General features: G+C 40.0%; 1 protein-coding gene across 1 annotated transcript in view; it reads left to right on the forward strand.

The window, feature by feature from the left end:
* Positions 1–8382: 8382 nt before the first annotated feature.
* The window catches only part of cpne5b (copine Vb), a 210561-nt gene continuing 198842 nt past the window's right edge, over positions 8383–20101 (forward strand). Inside the window, 1 exon segment of the mRNA XM_048173479.1 lies at positions 8383–8905. Coding sequence (XP_048029436.1) covers positions 8796–8905 — 110 coding nt within the window. The 5' untranslated portion in view covers positions 8383–8795.

Below are 20101 nucleotides of genomic sequence, written 5' to 3' on the forward strand. Positions count from 1 at the left end.
CCCAGGTTTATGAATGTACAATGTAAAATGTCAGCTTATGAATACCCAGGATTAATTAACCCAGGGTAAATTATGAGCCGTGTGAAACCTGAAGTAAGATAACACAGGATTCCGTTTACCCGGGGTTTAGAATGACCCAGGGTTAACTATTTCAAGTGTGAAAAGCCCTACTGTTGTCTATTCTAAACCATTTGGAGTATGAACATAGCTGTGCTATCATTTGAAAGTAGAAAGTAGTAGTTAATATAAGTTCAGATTTAATGTTAGTAAAATATTAGTAAAAAGTTAAAAAAAAAAAAAAAAAAAAAGTTAGACAAGCTGAAGTTTAAAGGTCCCGTTTTTCGTGGTTTTTTGAAGCTTTGATTGTGTTTATAGTGTGCAATATAACGTTCATGTTTCGCGTGTAAAAAACCACAGTATTTTTCACATAATTTACTTATCTGTATACCGCTGTTTCCACTGTCATAAAAACAGGCTGATGACTTCCTTGTTCTATGAAGTCCCTCCTTCAGAAATACGTAACGAGTTCTGATTGTGCCAGCGGTTCCTGTGTTGTGATTCGACAGCAGCTTAGCGCACCTTGCCCGGGAAAGGTCACGCCTCTTACCATAACGTGGAGATGCACGCGCTCAGTGTTATTGTAAACATGTGCTGCACATAGTTTTACATGTGGATTATAATTTTCGGGAACCGAGTTAAACATAAATTGTAACCATTGATCTCTAAGTACAGCGTCCCTGGGAAGGCCAAACAAAGGTGATTGGACTGCGGGATGAAAATAACAGCGTTTCGACGACATGGCGACAAAAACACTCTACAAACGCAACTCTTGCTCTTCTCCGTGGGAGCGCAACAAGACCACGCCCCCTTTTTTGTGTATTCCTGTGGGCGGAGGTTAGTCAAAAAACTGTTTTAGTGACGTCATTAAAGAAGGAAGTAGAGGGATGTAGTCCAAACTGGCCGTTCGATGTAGGCGACTTCTGTTAAATAAAATATCTCGCTTGGCATTGAACTTTGAGCTTTAAAATTTTACAGATTTTATTTATACTCTAACAACAACACTAACTAAAGTTTGAAACATGGGATCACGAAGAACGGGACCTTTAATGGAATGAAAATGTTTTTTGCATAACATCTTTTTATCATTAAAAAAATAAAATAATAAAGATGCCTGTGAATGCTAGAAATAAACTGGGCCCAAAGCCACAAGTCTTAAGATGTTTCAAGTTTGAGGATAATATAACAAAAAATTAGGTTTTTGTTATATTATATAAACTGAAAGGTTTTTTCATTAACTAGTGCCTTTTTCAAAATTGGCCACTTGGTGCTCCAGAAAATGATCTGACGAAAGCTGTTACAGTTACTTTAACATACTGTATACCAAACCATTCTTTAAAAAATGTAACATAATTACAAACAATTTTATAATGTTAAAAGATGGTGTTTTTATTAAAAAAAAAAAAAAAATCTGTGCACACGATTTTAGTGTTTGTCATTACTAAATTTACACAAAACCTAGCTGTATAGAAAAGAAAGAAAGAAAAAAGAGACCTTTTTACAGCCTTTAAACCAGTTTTTGTCTCCATAAAAGCAGTTTTACATACAAATGCCCAACTCACTTCAGAATTAAATGCGCACCTCAAATCTCCTGTTTCCACCAAACCTGTTTGTTGGGAGCTCCACAGAGTCAGTATTCATGGTCGGGATGCTATAGCCAAATCTTTGGTCACTCGCGCCAATGCCAAATGTTGGTTTCATTGGTGCCAGCAGGCTGTGGACAATGTGAAACATATATTGTTCTCTGATGAGTCCACCTTCTCTGTCTTTCTCACATCCTGTGGGAGTTACGGTGTGGAGAAGCTCCAGAGAGGCTTCAACACCCGACTGTTGCTGCCCAGAGTGAGGCACAGCGGTGGTTAGGGCTGCAATATCATGGCCATTTCCTGTACACTTCTTAGATGGGCGCATGCATCACTGCAAAGGACTACCGAACCATTCTGGAGGACCATGTGCACCTAATGATTCAAAGATTTTATACCCTGATGGTGGGGCCATGTATCATCAACACACACAATAAAGACTTGTGACAGAATGGTTTAATGAACATGAATGTGGAGTTGAACATCTCCCATGGCCTGCACAGTCACCAGATCTGAATATTTTTGAGCCACTTTGGGGTATTTTGGAGGAGCGAAACGTTTTCCTCCAGCAGCATCACGTAGTGACCTGGACACTATTCTGGAAGAGGAATGGCTCAAAATCCCTCTGGCCACTGTGCAGGACTTGTATCTGTCATTCCAAAGACAAATTGATGCTGTATTGAACACAAAAGGAGGCCCTACACCATCCTAATAAATGATTGTGGTCTAAAACCAGGTGTTTTATTGTCCAACCCCTGTATATGCACTCAAAAGAGAAAACCTTCTTTTTTTTTTTGACAACCACTTGTCTTAGTTGAGCATAATAAAAACATACAGTTGAACTTTGATTTTGTAAAATATTATATTATGTAATTGTTTTATAACGTCTGTACATTCATCTTGTTAGTACATTCCCAATCAGATCTGTCTCATTTTCTGGCATAGATTCAGATTCATCGACAATGAAAGAAACAAAAAATTATATGCGTGAATGGTACAGGAGGCAAAATGTTCATGCTTGAACATGTGTTATACAGTATAAGTGATATATACAATTAGTTAAGGTCAGGTATGGAAATAATATTTGCAGTTTGACCAGAAATCAAAGTCATCAGCTTGTTCCAAATTACAACCTCTCAAAATTGTGTTCAGAGAGAGTCTTTACAGGCTGGCCGTGGAACTACCTTGTGGAAAGTGGCATTTAAAGAGACAGCCAGTCCATCGATCCACCGCCGTCCATCAACAAGACACAAACACGAGCCTGGCTGTACGTCATGTATACTTTCTTCCTGTTTCTAAAGGAGAGAATCTGCTTTTCAAATGTTTTCAGACCAAAGGTTAAAATTCACAACTGAGAGAGAAAAAAATCGAACATCCAGGAACACGTGCAAGAAATGCAAAGCCTTTTCTTTATAGTAAATTAACCATAATCCTCTTCAGTTCAGTGATCTTTGAGATGGCGTCGCATTTACACTTTGTTCCTTCCTACGCAAAGCTGTTGTTTGAAGTCTTAATTAAGGGTGTCTTAATTAGTCTTTGTCTTCTTTTTCTTCTTCTTTTTCTCTGTATCCTCCTGCTGATCAGCTGGCGGCTTTTTCCAGGGCAGGACGCTGTAGGAAACGTATGCAGAAATCAAGTACGTGGCCATCCCAGTGTATCCACCTATGATCAAACACAACGGCTGAATGAGCACGAACAGGCAGAAGACGTTGACCTGAAGCGCTGTCGGGCAGATTCACGCGGCCGTCCTTGTTTGCCTGTAACACGCCGAAGAAATAGATCAGCGCCACGGCCGGGTAAAACGCCAGGTCCACCATGGTGTCAACTTTGAGAGCCGTCTCTCATGTAAATGCGTCGCAGCTAGCAGGGGACGCGATATAACGACCGCACTTCCTTTCGACCTTTCATCCGGCAACTGAGGTAAAACATTACCTTCTTGCCGAGATAACATGCGCAGGCATGTTATCAAAGAGCGAAGTGCAAGTTCCACTCCCAACATCAGGAAGCCCCAAGAGAGTGACCTTTACTCTCTAATGGAGTTTGAGAAAGAGCCAACAGCCTCCTGCAGGGCTGCTAGTATTAGAATAAACACATGAAAGGAGACAGCCGAGAGTCCCCAGCTTCCAACACATGCTTGGATTAGTCTAGTGCACTGTGCTTGGCAGAGATTAGGCCGTAGGAGCAGCCTGCTTTGAAAAAGTCCTCAGCCACCTCTATTCTTTGCCAGGCACTGGAAAAAAACACTGGTGGGCTGCAAAAATTGCTGTTTGTGGTGGAGATGTGATTTATTCATGAGTGTTTGCCAGCAGCCGATGGTCTTTTGAGCACCTGTGAGCTGTTAAGATTGTTGTCTTAGACTCCTATTTAAAAGATGGCACCACAATGGAATTGATGTCACACAAATTCTGGCTTAGATGCCGAGCAGGATGGGAGGTATGAGCCTGTCTGTATTTGACCCCCCAGACCTTTTCGCGCCCGTATTAATCATCTTATCAAGACCTCGCAAGGGTCTTCATTTGGACCTTACCCCTTCAATTCCCTCCGGTTTAATTGCACTCAAACGGGCCTATTTCTGGCCCCGTTGACGCAATGTGGGAGAAACACAGTAATTAAAGCCCCAAATCACAGTGAATGGTGCAGTTTGGCTGACATTATGGAAAACATTCTTCTTTCCTGTCTTTGTTCTGTGTGGCAGCTTTGCCTTCCCATCTGGTGCCGCTTTACCAGTGTAGAGATCCAGTTTTGCATCTTGGCATCGCCATCAGATCACCTACAGTGGCTTTTTTGGCATTGGGTGTTAATTAGTATTTGTCACGGGGTCAAAGTTGAATATGGGCACCGGTTCTTCTCATTGGTGTGGTGTTGGAGGCACCCCATGAGGCTCAGTTAGACCTCAAAACTAGGAGCACATCTGCACGTCCTCACGTCCACCCACATGCCCATCCCAATTGCTTTAACATTGCCTTTACAATCATGACTCACTCGGGAGGGCGAGGGGAGGCGAGGGTGGTCTCGGTGCCAGCGTGAGGCTGTTTCCGTGCCCATTGATCTCCAGAGTGGCTCCTGCCCCTCACACCAGAGCTTAGACCATTCTATTTAAGCCGTCTAAGGAAAGGGATGAAAACAATCGCGTTTGCTTTTGAAAGACTCACATCCTGAGCAAGGAAAAAGTGTGGCTGCGAGGAACTGTGAGGACTTTGTGTGAATTTACTGTGTTAGTTCTTTCGTTCTCTGCGCTGGCGTTTCTTGGAAATGATTATTTTTTTCTGAAAAGGTCTGCTGCAGTCGAACTCCCTGAAAGAATAACAATGTGCACTGCTTTCCAATAATATAAAAGAAAAGGCACGTTAATTGCGTGTTTTTTTTTTTTACAGTCCCCATTTTTACGTCAATTATTTGCACATGATTTTTAAACAAACAATGAACACTTAGCTTTTAGGCAATAGGAAAAGTGTTTGCAAATAATGGCTGGCTTTTCTGTGGTTCAGCTTTTATTGCCGATTGGGAAACACACTGAACTTGTTCACTTTGGCTCTTGGGAGCTGTCCATGTGTGGTGGTGCTGAATTCATACAATCCTTCCCAATCTCTTTCTCTCTCTTATTTATTTTCAAAATTATGGATGTGTGTGTGTTTTGTGTTTTTTTTTTTTTTTTAAGAATTACAGAATTACAGATCTGTAATAGAAGATGGTGGTAAATGTTACAGAGGTACTTCATCAGCTTTAGCACAGGATCATTAGTGAAGGCCTTGCATCAGAAGGTTAATCAGCAATGGATAATAACGTAGAGGGGTTGAGGCGAGGTGTGACACAACTGCAGTCAGTTTAACCAATTAGAAATTTGCTTCAGGGATGAAATCACAATCATATATATAACCAGGTTAAAGCAGTATATCATATGTAAAGTGGTATCTTTGTATAAACATGACAATATTTTTTTTTTCTTTTTCAAGGATTTACATGACAATAGCCAGTTTGGAGGTACGAAAGTATAATTACATTTTTGTACATTTTGATTTGATTAATGGTTGTTAATATGCAAGTCATTTCAGCTCATTACTATGCAATTCTTTTGTCTTCTCAGGTGAGAATGGCCCATTATTCATGATGATTCACGCCTCCACGCATACTGTGTTTCTTGGCAAAAAGTGTCTTACAAAAACTAAATCAATATATTGTTTTATATGAAGGAGTAGGCAGCATAATTTTTACATAATTTTGAAGCAAAAACTCTAGTCTACAACCTCCAATACCCTAAAGTATTGTAAACACAGATTTACTATACTTTTTTTGGCCTTATTTCAGTGACTTAAGTTTTTTGTTTTTTCAATAACCACGCATAAATGTTATTCCTTCAAAAACACAAACATGTACATACATGTTCCTCACATATTATGGTAGCCTAGTTTGTGCTGAATACAGTGTAATGACACTTTTTCCATTAATATGTTAATGAACAACTGAAAAAAGCACAAATGTCAGGGCATGTCAAAACTTCTCCAGGCCCCAAATCAGCCTCAGACTCCAGAGGGTTAAAGGGGTGGTTGATTATGATTTCACTTTTTTAACTTTAGTTGGTGTGTAATGTTGCTGTTAGAGCATAAACATCATCTGTTCAGTGCAAAGGGAGATATTTTCTTTTAAAGAATTCTCTGTTTAAGGACTACAACAAACGGCTGGTAGGGACTACAACAATCTTCTTCCCGGGTTGGTGACATCACTAACCCTACAATTTACATAAACCCCGCCCCCGAGAACACACAACAAAGGGGGTGAGGCCATGTTATTGCAATACATTACATAACACAAATGCAACAGCATGTCATTAAAGCAAAATGAGAACATGACAAATTATAACCGTAATTAAACTAAAATATACCTGTTCTACCTTCATGCAGCATATATTCTCTGACTCCATAGGCATATTACAACAGTTCCCACATGAGCGATTTATAGATTATCATAACAGAATATGCTAATTAATGACTTTAATATAGTTAACTCCACATCAGCTACATAAATCTATCAACTAACCGTTCAGAAACGTCCTGTTGCATTCTACATGTTGTCATTTCTTCTTGAGACTCTCCATCATTGTCAGACTCTGGTTTCTGACATTTTCAGTGAGTTTGCGTGAGGTAACATTAATCAGAGCTGCTAACATGAGCTCTTGAAACTCCGCCCTCTTTGTAGGAGCAGCAGCTCATTTGCTTTTAAAGGGACACGCACAAAAACTGAGCGTTTTTGCTCGCCCTCAAAAACTGACAAATTTAACATGGTATAAAAAATGATCTATAGGGTATTTTGAGCTAAAACTTCACATACACACTCTGGGGACATCAGAGACTTATTTTACATCTTGTAAAAGTGGCATTATATGACCCCTTTAAATGACAAAACTGGTATCATCTGAATCAACATGGTTCTCTTCTTTAAAGGTGCAATATGTAAGATTTTTGCAGTAAAATATCCAAAAACCACTAGGCCAGTGTTATATATTTTGTTCACTTGAGTACTTACAATATCCCAAATGTTTCCAACTATTTGTAAATCATGAGAAAATTGCAATTTTAACCAAGGCTCCGGGACGTGTGAGGAGTCGCCTGTCAATTGCGTCATACTCGCGTTACCCTCGGTTTTATTTTGTAGAAACCACGGAAACACCAAAGACGCTTTAATATATAACATGTTTTAATAGACAAGTGAACAAGTGTTTTGTTACCTTTATAGACAGAAAACTAATTATTGTTATATAGCTCAACACGTTTAATCTTATTGTTTAAATTAATTTTCTTGATTTATTTTGCGAGTACCATGCTTTATCATGCCTCAGAGAAAAACACTATTTTGTCAAGTAGCTAACAGCATAATCAGATGCAACTTTATTTTTAGTAACAGTAATACAGCATTTTCTTCATCATACAATGCGTTTTAAAATTAATTGCATGTCATTTATCAACACAAGCCATCCAGCATTTAATATGATATTCTAAAATCGATCTAGCTTACTGCAGTGTGTCTCAAACAAATGTCTCTCAGCAGCCGCTGAATGCACAGAGTAACGTTATAACATCATTTTCAACACACTCAAATGTATCTAATATGATAAACAGAGCTGCGTTACCTCATACTCATGACGGAAAAGAGAAATCAGTGCCGGTGACTGTGGCATAATAAAAGTTCCGCTGCTCGTGAGGCGTGTCGCTCCAGCAGCCTCTAGCCGACAGAAATCCTACATATTACACACCTTTAATGTACAGTTTAGGGATTAGCTGTAGAATTCTTTACTTTAGAGCTTTTTATTTACTGTACAGTTTATTTATAGCAGACAGATATGGGAATATTATATCCAAGTTTGAGACACAGAGAGCAAAAAACAAACAAACACACACACACACACACATAGGCTACATAGCTGAATTCTGTATTAATGTGCCAAGTTACTATAGCAACATTATAGCAACTATAGTTCTTGGCAGAAGAATTTATTTATTTCATTTATTTAAAATGACAGATTTTTTATTGAATAATTATAATATATAAAGATAATTTATTGAACGTGTCTTTTTTTTGCTATATATATATATATATATATATATATATATATAATATATGATAATATAAAAAATTATCACTATTTTAACACCAGTGAACTCTCCTTACACTGGTAAAATCAGTAATCGCACCGTGTCTCCCGTGTCTTATTGCTCTAATATATACATATATACATTAAAATGATGTCTTTTAGCACAACATAATTTTGATTCGCCTTTTATTGACTTGTAATCATCCCTTCGCAGCGCTGTAAGCAGACCGCCTGTCAGTGGAGAGCAGTAGTACGCATGGGCGTGTTGAAGATAGTAGGGTAGGGCTGGAGCGCGCGCTGGATGCTCTTAACGAGCGCACATGTAGAGCACTTGATGTGCAGAGATCATTTTCTCTCAGCTGATGAACGGCAGCTGACCACCACATTCTCCAGCACAGTTTTAAGCGACTTTCCCCGACTTTAACCCCATTCAAGTTTCTTGAGTTGTAGGGGGGCTCTTTATTAATACCCTGGCCTTGTTAACTCCGGGTTGGTCCGAGCGGGACCGTGAAAGCCTCCGCGGGGCCAGGCTGCGCGAGCCGTGGAACTGCCCCGAGCCGCGCGCGCTCATGGAGGGAGACATCATGGACAAACTGGAGGACATGGCTTCGGTCTACGAGTTCGACCCGTTAACGGGGAACATCCCCGCCACCAAAGTGGAGATCACAGTTTCATGCAGGTAAGAAAACCGGCGTCCGGTGTGACAGCACGCGCAGTTAGAGGGGAAAAAATGCGCGTGCATCACTAGGCTACATACGCCTCTGCTATAAAACCTCTTTCAGAATATATCAACGACGTTTATAGTGCTATTTAATGTAGAGAAGTTATCCAAAACTATGATTCTTTTGGAAACGACACTCCAATAAATAGGGAAATGATATAAATAGAGAAACATGTGTTTATAACACTGAAAGAAAGCGTTAAGTGTAATCGACTAGGGATTTTTTTTTTTTTTTTACATGCGTATACCTATATATTTGTAGTTGTTTGTACCGTTAAGATGATTTTTGTGAATTAGGAAGTTTTGTTTAAGGGTGGGGACAGTTACCAATAAATGCAACCAATCTATGCATTAATAATACATGTTTAAAGTGTTAAAACTGTTGAATAATTTGATACTATACTATATGCCGAGGATATGCATAAACGAGTTCACTGATTTCTTTTACTCTCACTAAGACTATTATATGGATTTATTTATGTAAAAGTTCATTGAATTATTGGTAGGAATACGTGTGACTGCACGTGTGTCGAGATGTAACATCTGTTATGAATGCTTTGCTCTCATGTTCATTATATATTCTCTGCTAGATATCGTCAGCAGCTGTATAGCTGCACTCATTGTTTGATTGCCTGTGTAAACACACTCTCTCTGGGTTACATCTGTATTCTGCTTTACCTGTATTCGATGCAACATGTATTTTTTGTTTTTGGTTGCATAAACATCTGGATTTGTAATTTACTGATTGTCCTTTTTAAAAGGTTGACATAAGTTTGGTAGAGCTTCATGAGATTTTGACAGAGGATCAGACTGACATGATCCCAGCAGCTACTTTGAAGATAGAGCTGTCTCGTTCCTCGTTTTGACCACATGCAGAAATAACTTTCAAGTGGACACATGGAAAATATCACTGTGCAAAGCTCTTATATTCATGCAAACTTTTTTTTGATTACTAGTCTTACTGTGTGTGTAATAAACGGAGTGTTAATTGGTATTATAGTGACTCTTGCTAGAGATTGTGATCTTTAGCCTCCTTATTAGAGTGCCCGACTCCCATGCTTTTGGACCCGGGTTCGATTCCTGCTTAGAGCGGGCATTTGAACTTGAGGGGGTATATATATATATATATATATATATATATATATATATATATTATATTATATTATATTATAATTTTTTTTTATACCCACACGTGACACCAAATAAACACGATTATCTTAATATTTTATAATATTAGTAGCTTAAAGTCAACACTACCTTCTTTAAGATGTGATTTTTTTTTTTAACTAAAAATCCTCCCAGTCTACTGATTGTAAGTCTCATATTAAGATGTTGATTTACCCTGATATCAACTCAACATGCAATACAAGAGAAAACTGATCAGCTATATGTTACGCTGACTGATTGAAACATCAGGAATTTTCCAGCTATTGATTCACTCATATGAATATTCATATTTGCGTGCTGGAAGTGGTAGTCTTTTGTTCAGTGGTTGAATATAAGTGTAAAGACATTATTTAAAAATGAAATCTGAATTGCATTGTACCAAAGTGATGATACATGAGGCAGATTCCTAAGAGATGATTAATTGCATTTAAATGGAAATGAATCCCTGTGGAATGGATAAGTGCAATTATTTCGTGCCGGGGTGATTTGTCTTGATTGCAAGTTACTTGCAGATCAAGGAAGAGAAAGAAGCCATTTGTACGTGGTGATTTATGGCTGCCTGCACCTGTGGACCATTTGTCCCTTTCCTGCATGTATTGCTAACATGCCATTGATAAATAGTGGGCGATATTGATTTGTAGGATCCTTTGAGGACAAACTGTGAGTGAAAATATCAAAGAATAATATGTGTGAAATCCACTGGCTAATTTCCAGTGCTCTTCTATTATATGTGTCATACAAAAGCAGCATTTAATTTCTTTCAGAACCTAGAGTTACGATGAATCATGCCACAAAAATAACACTATTTCCACTGCCAACATGCTTAATACAGCACATTATGAATAGATATAGATGCACACATGTATAAAATACATATTTATTGTGCCCTAATGACCAGCTGACTTTACATAATCCATTATTAAAAAAGTAATAATTAATTACCGATCTGGATTGTAGAATGCAGTAATGGGGTGAACATGACTTCAGGCACTACGGCAGGATGTGGGGATTGACATACAAACGTGATTTCATTGGTTCCACGAAACAGGAGCTTCATTTACCCTAGAGACCTCAATTGGCATTCAAGTCACATTTATAGAGCCTGACCGAGAGCTGTTGTCATAGAGTGACAAACACAAGGATCAGTAGATGAAATCTATAATGGATTTCAACAAGTTTGCATTCAAAGGTCCGGCCAGTAGACTCCATTACATCTGACTGGTCGTGTGACGGTTATGCGATTTGTAAGCTAAAAGGAAACTGTGTGGGAAATTGGATCACATGGTGGTCTTTCAATTTAAGCTCTTTTATTATCAATGAGATGTGTTCTTTCAGTGCATACTCCTTCCCAAGCAATTCCTGTTCAAACAGGAGACTGTTATCAGAATGCCATGTTTTGTTCATGCAACATTCAAGAATTCATTTGGTTGCTTCTTTAATAATCTAAAACAGTCAAACTCACCCTCTTCCTGTTTATATAACACATCCAAATCTCTAATTGGTGCCTGTTTAGCACCAAGAAACACTTTGAGCTCATTATACAATCCATATACAGTAGTTGAGTGTTGCTTGCTTTTGAAGACTGTTTTTACCTACTGTAACTAGACATGTCCTGATTTTAAACGCAAGCAATAAATTATTCAACATCTTTTCAAAAAAAGCTTGAAAGGGATGTGGCGCAAAGATCAAACTTGTGTTGATTTGTATTTATGCTTCTGGGAGACTTTTGAGCGTGTGATGTTTTCCAGGTGCGCCCTGGGGTGGAGCTCCCTTGTATTGTTCCTTTATGATTTTGTAAACACTTTATCTGTAAAGTGCAAGATTCACTAGAATATGAGACTCATTGCCGATATTTGCCTCCAGAGATCGTACCAGGTTTATTACCCATGCCGTTCAAGAGATAAAAGGCAACATACGTGCAATACGCAAAGAAATCCCTCTGCTTTCATATTCTCTGAGCATTGTGGCAAGCGTGATGTTTGTTGATTGATTGCTTCCAGCAGCCAATCACAATACAGATAAGCATCAGTGTGAAATGTCAGCTTGTACCTGGGGACAGATCTCTCAGAAACATCCCCCACTCTCGCGTCAGCTCTTCAAACCACACGGATATAGTGATTCACTGTTCTTCTCTGGATTCTGGGGAAAATAAAAATTACGACCTGTCTTTTGCGTGTAATTACAGTGATTTTAGAGCAATTACCGGTTCCCTCGTTAAAATCCCTGTCACAATGATAAGGCATCAGAAACCTGTCAGAGAAAAACCCTCGTGACGCATTTTTCTCTTGCTCAGGGTGGGCGAGATAAGGCTGGGATTACTGTAGCCGGATAAGGCGGAAGGCAGATTATACCACACCCGGTTCAAGACTTTTCAAGTGCTATCGACAATGGAAACGTCAAACACTTGTTTTATTTATCAGGAGAATTGCTGTCTGATTACAGAGATATGCTGTCATCTAAAGCACCACATAACTGCTTCATTGGCCTTCACTTGAAGTCCATAAAGCTGAAAGTATACTTTCATCTTCTGCCTTTCGCTCTGGTTCGCGGTCTCTGTGCATGATGCAATTTTCATCATCAGTACTTGTGTGCAGATAACAACGCATGTACAAGTGATTTGAGCTCTTGAAAAGAACGGTCATCTAGACTGTGTGTGAGATGGAGCTGAATGCGAAAAATGAGCCTTAAGACAATAGGATGGCTCATTTGCAAATTTAGTGATGAAAAGGATGCTCAAGTGCCCTCTTTACTGCCCCAACTCACCCTTCACAGTGGTCTACTACCTACAAGTCCATACGAGTTATGTCACCAAAATGCTGTAAATGTGGCTGAGAATGCCATTTGGTACTGTGAGTGAGTGAGATCAGTGAGATGCTAATTAACTTAGTAATTAAAGTAATGGGGAGTATTGATTAAGCAGTGAGGTAGCATTGCGAAACCCTACTTGTTCAGTGTTTGTTCGAGGTTCTCTATTGGCTATTTAGAATCAGAACAAGCAATGTCCAATTTGAGAGTGAAGGACTCTTTTGAATCAGTTCTTTTCAATGGATCAGGTAAACCAATCTGAATCATTGAAGTCACTAGTTATTAATTTAAGTTTGGTTGGAGTTGGAGTGGTTTCAGCATAAATGACACTCTCAATTAACGAAATCAGATGACTTATACTGCATTGAGATTATCCAGCAGGCTACTATACTCATATAATATAATATAATTGTTACGTGTGCAGTATGCAGTAGAGATGATGCGTACAAGGATATCCACAAAAAGGGTATTTTAATGAAGATCGCTGAGCAGAAGCATATACACACATATGACTAACATTTAGAAGAGACAAGGAGTGAAGGGAGTGAGTCCAATATAAAGGGAGTGCAAACGAGGAAGTCCAGATGCTGATGATGAGTGGTGATGGGGAGATGACGAGGGAAGTGAGTGCAGGTGAGGAGAACAGGAGGATCATGGGAATTGGAGTCCAGGAGACAAGGGATCTGTAGATGTAACACCGGGGAGGGGGGGGCCCCCCCCCAAAAAAAAATACTTGGGGAGGTTCAGGATGAGTCTGAGGAGTCTAATAATAGTTGTTTTGTGGGCTGGAGTGAGCTCCTGGGCGGTGGAGCATGGAGATGCAGGCTCGGCGGCTGAGACTGGAGAAGCGGGCTCGTTGGCAGCTACTGGCTTAGAGAGGGCTGGAAAAGGGGTCCAGTCCATCCCCTCAAACGCGATTAAAATCCCCACTGGTACTGGAGAGGGCTCAGTGGAGATTGGAGAGGCTTGCTCGGCGGCGGCGGCTGGAGCTGAGGGCTCGCCGGCGGCAGCTGGTGCATAGGGCTCGGCGGCGGCGGCTGGAGCAGAGGGTTCGGCGGCGGCGGCTGGAGCTGAGGGCTCGGCGGCGGCGGCTGGAGCTCAGGGCTCGCCGGCCGCCGAGCCCTCTGCTCCAGCCGCCGCCGGCGATTGGCGGACAGGAGTGGACAGAACCGTTGAAGCGGTATGTGCAGGGTTCTGGGGCGAGGTGAGCTGGCGATGCCTAATACGTTGCTGATGGGGCTGGACTGGGACTCTGGTTCTTTTGAATCTTATCGACTTCAAAGTTAGAACCATTTAAAGAGAGAATTAAATTTAGAGAATCGACTAAGGAGAAATTACAGGCTGGTTCGTTATAACGAATCACGTCCCTGTCCAGTCCCATCAGAAACACAACGTTAATACAGGCATCAGTCCAGCTCACCAAATTGGAAACCTCCAAAAACTCCTCCACATACCTCTCCAACGGCCCGCCACCCTGCCGCAAACGGCAAAGTCTTTCGTCCGCCTTGAGAGGTTCAGGATACACCGGAGTTAGAAAAATCCCCATTTTGAACTGGTGGATATCCAGCGGTGTTAGGTCTCTTCTTCTGTTACGTGTGCAGTATGCAGTAGAGATGATGCGTACAAGGATATCCACAAAAAGGGTATTTTAATGAAGATCGCTGAGCAGAAGCATATACACAATGCACTTCTGGCTGGACTGCCATCATGCACAATCAAGCCTCTACAAATGATTCAGAACGCAGCAGCACGTCTCGTCTTCAACGAGCCCAAAAGAGCCCACGTCACGCCTCTCTTCATCTCTCTTCACTGGCTACCACTTGCTGCTCGCATCAAATTCAAGGCGTTGACGCTTGCTTACAGATCTACCACAGGCTCAGCACCCTCCTACTTCCACTCACTCTTACGAGTCTACACTCCTACCAGAAACCTGCGCTCATTAAAGGAGCGAAGGCTTGTGGTACCATCACAGAGAGGCTCGAAATCACTTTCCAGAACATTCTCGTTCACTGTTCCTTGCTGGTGGAACGATCTTCCTGCCTCCATCCGGAATGCGGAATCCCTGGCAATATTCAAAAGACAGCTGAAAACCCATCTCTTTCGTAAGCACTTAACCTCATCTTAAAAAAAAAACAAAAAAAAAAAACTACTAATTCCTATCCTTTCACTTCCTCTAATCCCTCTCTATTGTAGTTTAGGATAATCTGAGCACTGCCTATAACTTGTATTATGAGCACTTCTTGTCTATTTGCCTCGTCATGACGACTCGCTTGTTGTCTGCCAAATGAATAAATGTAAATGTAAATGTACACACATATGACTAACATTTAGAAGAGACAAGGAGTGAAGGGAGTGAGTCCAATATAAAGGGAGTGCAAACGAGGAAGTCCAGGTGCTGATGATGAGTGGTGATGGGGAGATGACGAGGGAAGTGAGTGCAGGTGAGGAGAACAGGAGGATCATGGGAATTGGAGTCCTGGAGACAAGGGATCTGTGACATTAATATAATATAATATAATATAATATTATGGGCCCTATAATACACCCGGCGCAATGCGACACAAGGCGCAGCGCAAGTGTGTTTGCTAGTTTGCGTCCGGCGCCGTTCGCGTTTTCCCGTTCAGCGCCACGTCCTTAAATTAGTAAATGCATTTGCGCCAGTTAGTGCGCCCATGGGTGTGCTGGTCTAAAAAAGAGGTGTGTTCAGGCGCATTGCCGGCGCATTGCTATTTTAAGGAGCTGAAAATAGACTGCGCCATAGACCAACTCAAACCTGGTCTAAAGTCTAAAGTCAATGGCGCAATATTTTTTTGTTAGAGCGCGTTGGTAGAAACTGCGCCTCTGGGCGCGTCCACAGTGCGCGTTGGCTTTGCTTATTACACACAGGGATGCCCATCACACAAACATGCCAAATATTAAAAACAAAAGGATTATAGTGTAAAAGAATATTATTGTGTAGGCTACATAAATATAAAAATGTAATGATGAATAGTCATTGCGTGTATTACAATTAGGCTACCTATTTTCAATTCGGCCTATTACAGCTACTTATAATGATGAACGAATATATATATATATATATATATATATATATATATATATATATAATATATTTTAACTGACTCATCGCGCGGAGCTATTTGAAAGGCTGCATCCAACGCAGACGACTGAAAGATTGACTGGCCACTTAACAGGTAATTTCAGCAAAACATCACTGCTAATTCATCCCACGCCTTCTTCACCTCGGGAAGCTTTGGTGGATTCCTGCTTGTCCCGTAGATGATTTAACTTCGCGCACGAGCAGATCGGTTTCTTCGCTTGAAAAGCGTTCAGCTTTTCCGCCAACAAATTCCGCCATGTAAATAGCAATCCGCCATGGCGCGAGCGCATCTCGCTCTTAAAGGGAATGGGAGATGACACTCTGATTGGTTTATTGAACGTTACGCCCATTACTCATTAAGAGAATAGGGACAACCCATTTCAAAAATGCGCCCCGGCGCACGGACCGTTTTTCCGTCGTTAAAATAGCAAAAGTGGATTTGGACACGCCCTGAGTGCACCTGCGCCGTGCGCTTTACACTTTGCGTTTAGATCGTTAAAATAGGGCCCAATATGTTTTACCTATTTTGGGTGTATTATATAACAAGTATATATTATATTTTATTATATGGGTCAATGACGTGACGGGTCATTTTTTTTGTACAAATAAGTTATAATAAGATATGACATCCAAAGTATGTAAGGTAGTACAACTAGATCTCTTTTATTGAATCCAAAATGTTTTAATTATATTTTGCATATTCAAATTTTTAAAGGTTTTGAAATGTCAAAATGTCATTCGGTTTAACCGTCCAAAGGCCGATACAGCCATTTCATTTGTTGATTAAAATATCTTAAAATGTAATAAATGTATATATTTTTTATTCTAGCATTATTTTATAACATCATATATTAATATAGTGCAAAATTTCATTGATGTCATTCGGAGTAACCAAAATAAAGGGACCATTTTGGATCATGTGACCTCATTCAGACGCCTGCAAAGGATCACATGGTCGTGAAGCAAAGTAGCTAACTCTTTTTAAAGCTTTGAAAAATTCATTTCACTTGCTCATACGCATGTCCCGAAACATCAGGTCATTCGGTACAATCGCTATAAAACATGGAAAATGTTGTAATATTTAAAAAATGTTTGATTGTCCTTTTGTTAGCTAGCAAGCAAGCTAACTAGCTACCTAGCTAGATTTCAGCCTGTTAGTATTGTTTGAAAATGTAGCATTCGGTATAACCAAAAGTGTCATTCGGTAAAACCGAAATTTTGGTTAAATCGAATGACTTTTTTTGGTGACAAATTTTGTCCATCTTGTAAAAAATGACAAAAGCAGTGTTAATTGATTATAAAAACCACATAATCTCATTGTTAACACTTAAAAACCTTCCATCAATGACTCAAATATCAATATAATTCAAAATATAATTAAAATATCTCCAGAAATGTTTTAAAAACATGAAATGTAATGTAATATTTTTTCTATTTTGGGTATAATTCTAATTTAACAAATACATTTTATTTTATTATATATCAATATAATTCAAAATATAATTAAAAAAAATCTCCCGAAATGTTTAAAAACATAATATAATATAATATAATATAATATAATAATGTTTTATACCTATTTTGGTTATTTTTAACAAAACATGTGAATAAATTACCATTTTTTAACATGAAAATATTATGATAAAGCTTTAATGCAGCTTGCCCAGCACTACTAATGAGGTGATTTAGCTTCATGCAAACTATTTATAGTACACTTATTCCTCCTGGAGAAACCCAGGTTAAGTGTTTTGTGCCAATGGTAATGATTTATGGATCGGCTCTTGTGGAGTTTGAACCAACAACCATTCGATTATAATCCAGGGGTTGTAACTACTACAGCCCAAGTGAACCGCAAGTGGTCCATTGAGCACTGATTCTTCATTCTCACATCTCACAGAAACTCATATTATGCAGTAAACTTTGGTTCAAGGTCCCCTAAGAGTTTCTTGAACTCAGTGTCTCTCCGGGTTGTTATGCTGGGCAGCGGACAATGGCGCTCCACGGGCAGGTGGCATCGCTTGCGCTTCACTACTCCCATTTACAGCCCTTAATATCTCCTTCGATTCGCTCTGCCCTGAATACTGAACCGAGTGGGTGACTTCCAAACTTTTAAGCCTCTCTGCAGATAGTCTGTGAGGGGCCATTAGGAAAAAAAGCCTCTTTTTATTAAAAAAAAGAAGACTGGAGAGAGAGTTGGAAAGCAAAGTGGATGTCTTTGAGGTGAGCAGTGTCGAAAGCCTGCCCACATTCTGCAGTCACTCTAATGGCGAAAACATATTCAACAGACAATCTGCCATGAAGATGCAGTCCACTGAAGCACTGAAGGAAGTAAACCAGAACAAACTCAAGCCAACAGAGTAAAAGAAATTTCTTGAAGCAGAATTTTGGTCATCGTCGCCGATAAGGATCACAGAGTGAATGGTGCTCGAGGCAGAGGCGCTGACAACCCTGGAAACCCCAAGCGGAGAACTAGTCCAGCCTGAGCTGTTATGATCACAAGCAACATTGATTTATCTGGTCCTCAGAGGGTCTGACCCTTGTTCCCTGTATTCTAACATGTGCAGACACATGGCAATTGTCGATTTTGACTCAGTCTCTCACAAATAGCTGTTCAGTATGGCTGACTGGTGCTTTTTATTGGTTTTTCTGATGGACGTGGGAGAGATGCCGTAAATAACTTCATCCAATTGTTCATTTTCCCGGTCATGGTTGCCATGCCGGCAGAGAGCCCAAGTTTTCTTCAGTTTGATTTGAAGCAGAAGAGCCTCTCTGTTGTGAATTATTTTTAGTGAGTGTGTCCATGAGCCACTCAACTCTACTGATTTTCTCATATAAGTGATTTTAGAAAGCATTCTCTACAAATCCATGTTAAGTCGGGTGCTAAATTCTTTTGTTACTGAAAAATTCATGCTGTACTCGAGGTGTGACCTGGCAATGGCTTTCTATATTCTTTGAAACATGAGTGCCCTTGTACAGATACAAGTTGACCTTATTCAACATTAATATTGATTAGGGATGCACCGATTGATCGGCCAGGGATCGGAATCGGCCGATTTTCCTCATGATCGGCCCGGATCGGTGATCGGCCGATCAGTCTCACTTCTTACCGATTCCGAGCCGATCTTTTTTGTCACCAGCGGCACAGGCAATATCGTCAGCTGCGCGTTCCCGCTCTCTTCTCTGTCACGGTGAAGTGACACACGCCCGAGCGGGCGCCTCCTCTCTCTCACTCGTCTCATTCGCTCCGGTTAAATAGTGCTTACTGCGCATACATTTTAGTCATTCCCGCAGGTTTCGCGCTCACACCGAAAGTGCGCGCACCACTGATCTATATTAGTGAAGCGAACAAGCCACGCTCAGTCTCAAACAGAGACGGAAGTCAAACACAAGTACCAAAATGAGTGCCTTACTGCGCTTAAACTGTCAAATACATACAAAAGTATGTATTTAACCAGCAGCACAGTTAAATAGCTAAGAAAGTGAACCCATGTTGTGTGTAACAGTATTGGGTCCGCTGAACACCGTTCATAAACTCTTAAAGGTGCTAAAGAGGTTCTTTTTGTCGACTGAGTTTTTGAAATGAGCGCATGGATCGTCATGGCAGTGATTGACAAGCCAGAGGGCCAGTCGTTTACGCGATCGGTCTGATGTTTTTAAGGCCCTACCTCGTGCACAGATGATGTATATTAATATCATTCCTTTCAGTGCACCTAATAAATAGTCTTTTATCAGTTAGTAAAGACAGTTTCAAGTAATATTGCAAAAATGTATAAAACAAAACATCCTCTTTAGCACCTTTAAAGGGACAGCAGTCCAATATTCTTCTGCTGTCTGTCATGTTAATCAAAGAACAAAAGACAAAGAAAATCAATTTCAGCTCTTGACTGAATACGTTTTATAACTTTAATTGTAAAAAATTGATCTGTACTAATATATACAATAAAGACTACAGAAATGAAGGTCACCAATGTAAAAATAACACTGAATGTGTCATTTTACATTTGATTACTTTAATTTCTGTAGTATTTCTTACCTGAATAGAAACCCAGTTAACCCAAAAAACTTAGTGTCATAGCTCTCTT

Source organism: Megalobrama amblycephala, linkage group LG21 (assembly GCF_018812025.1).
Source record: "Megalobrama amblycephala isolate DHTTF-2021 linkage group LG21, ASM1881202v1, whole genome shotgun sequence".
NCBI lineage: Eukaryota > Metazoa > Chordata > Actinopteri > Cypriniformes > Xenocyprididae > Megalobrama > Megalobrama amblycephala.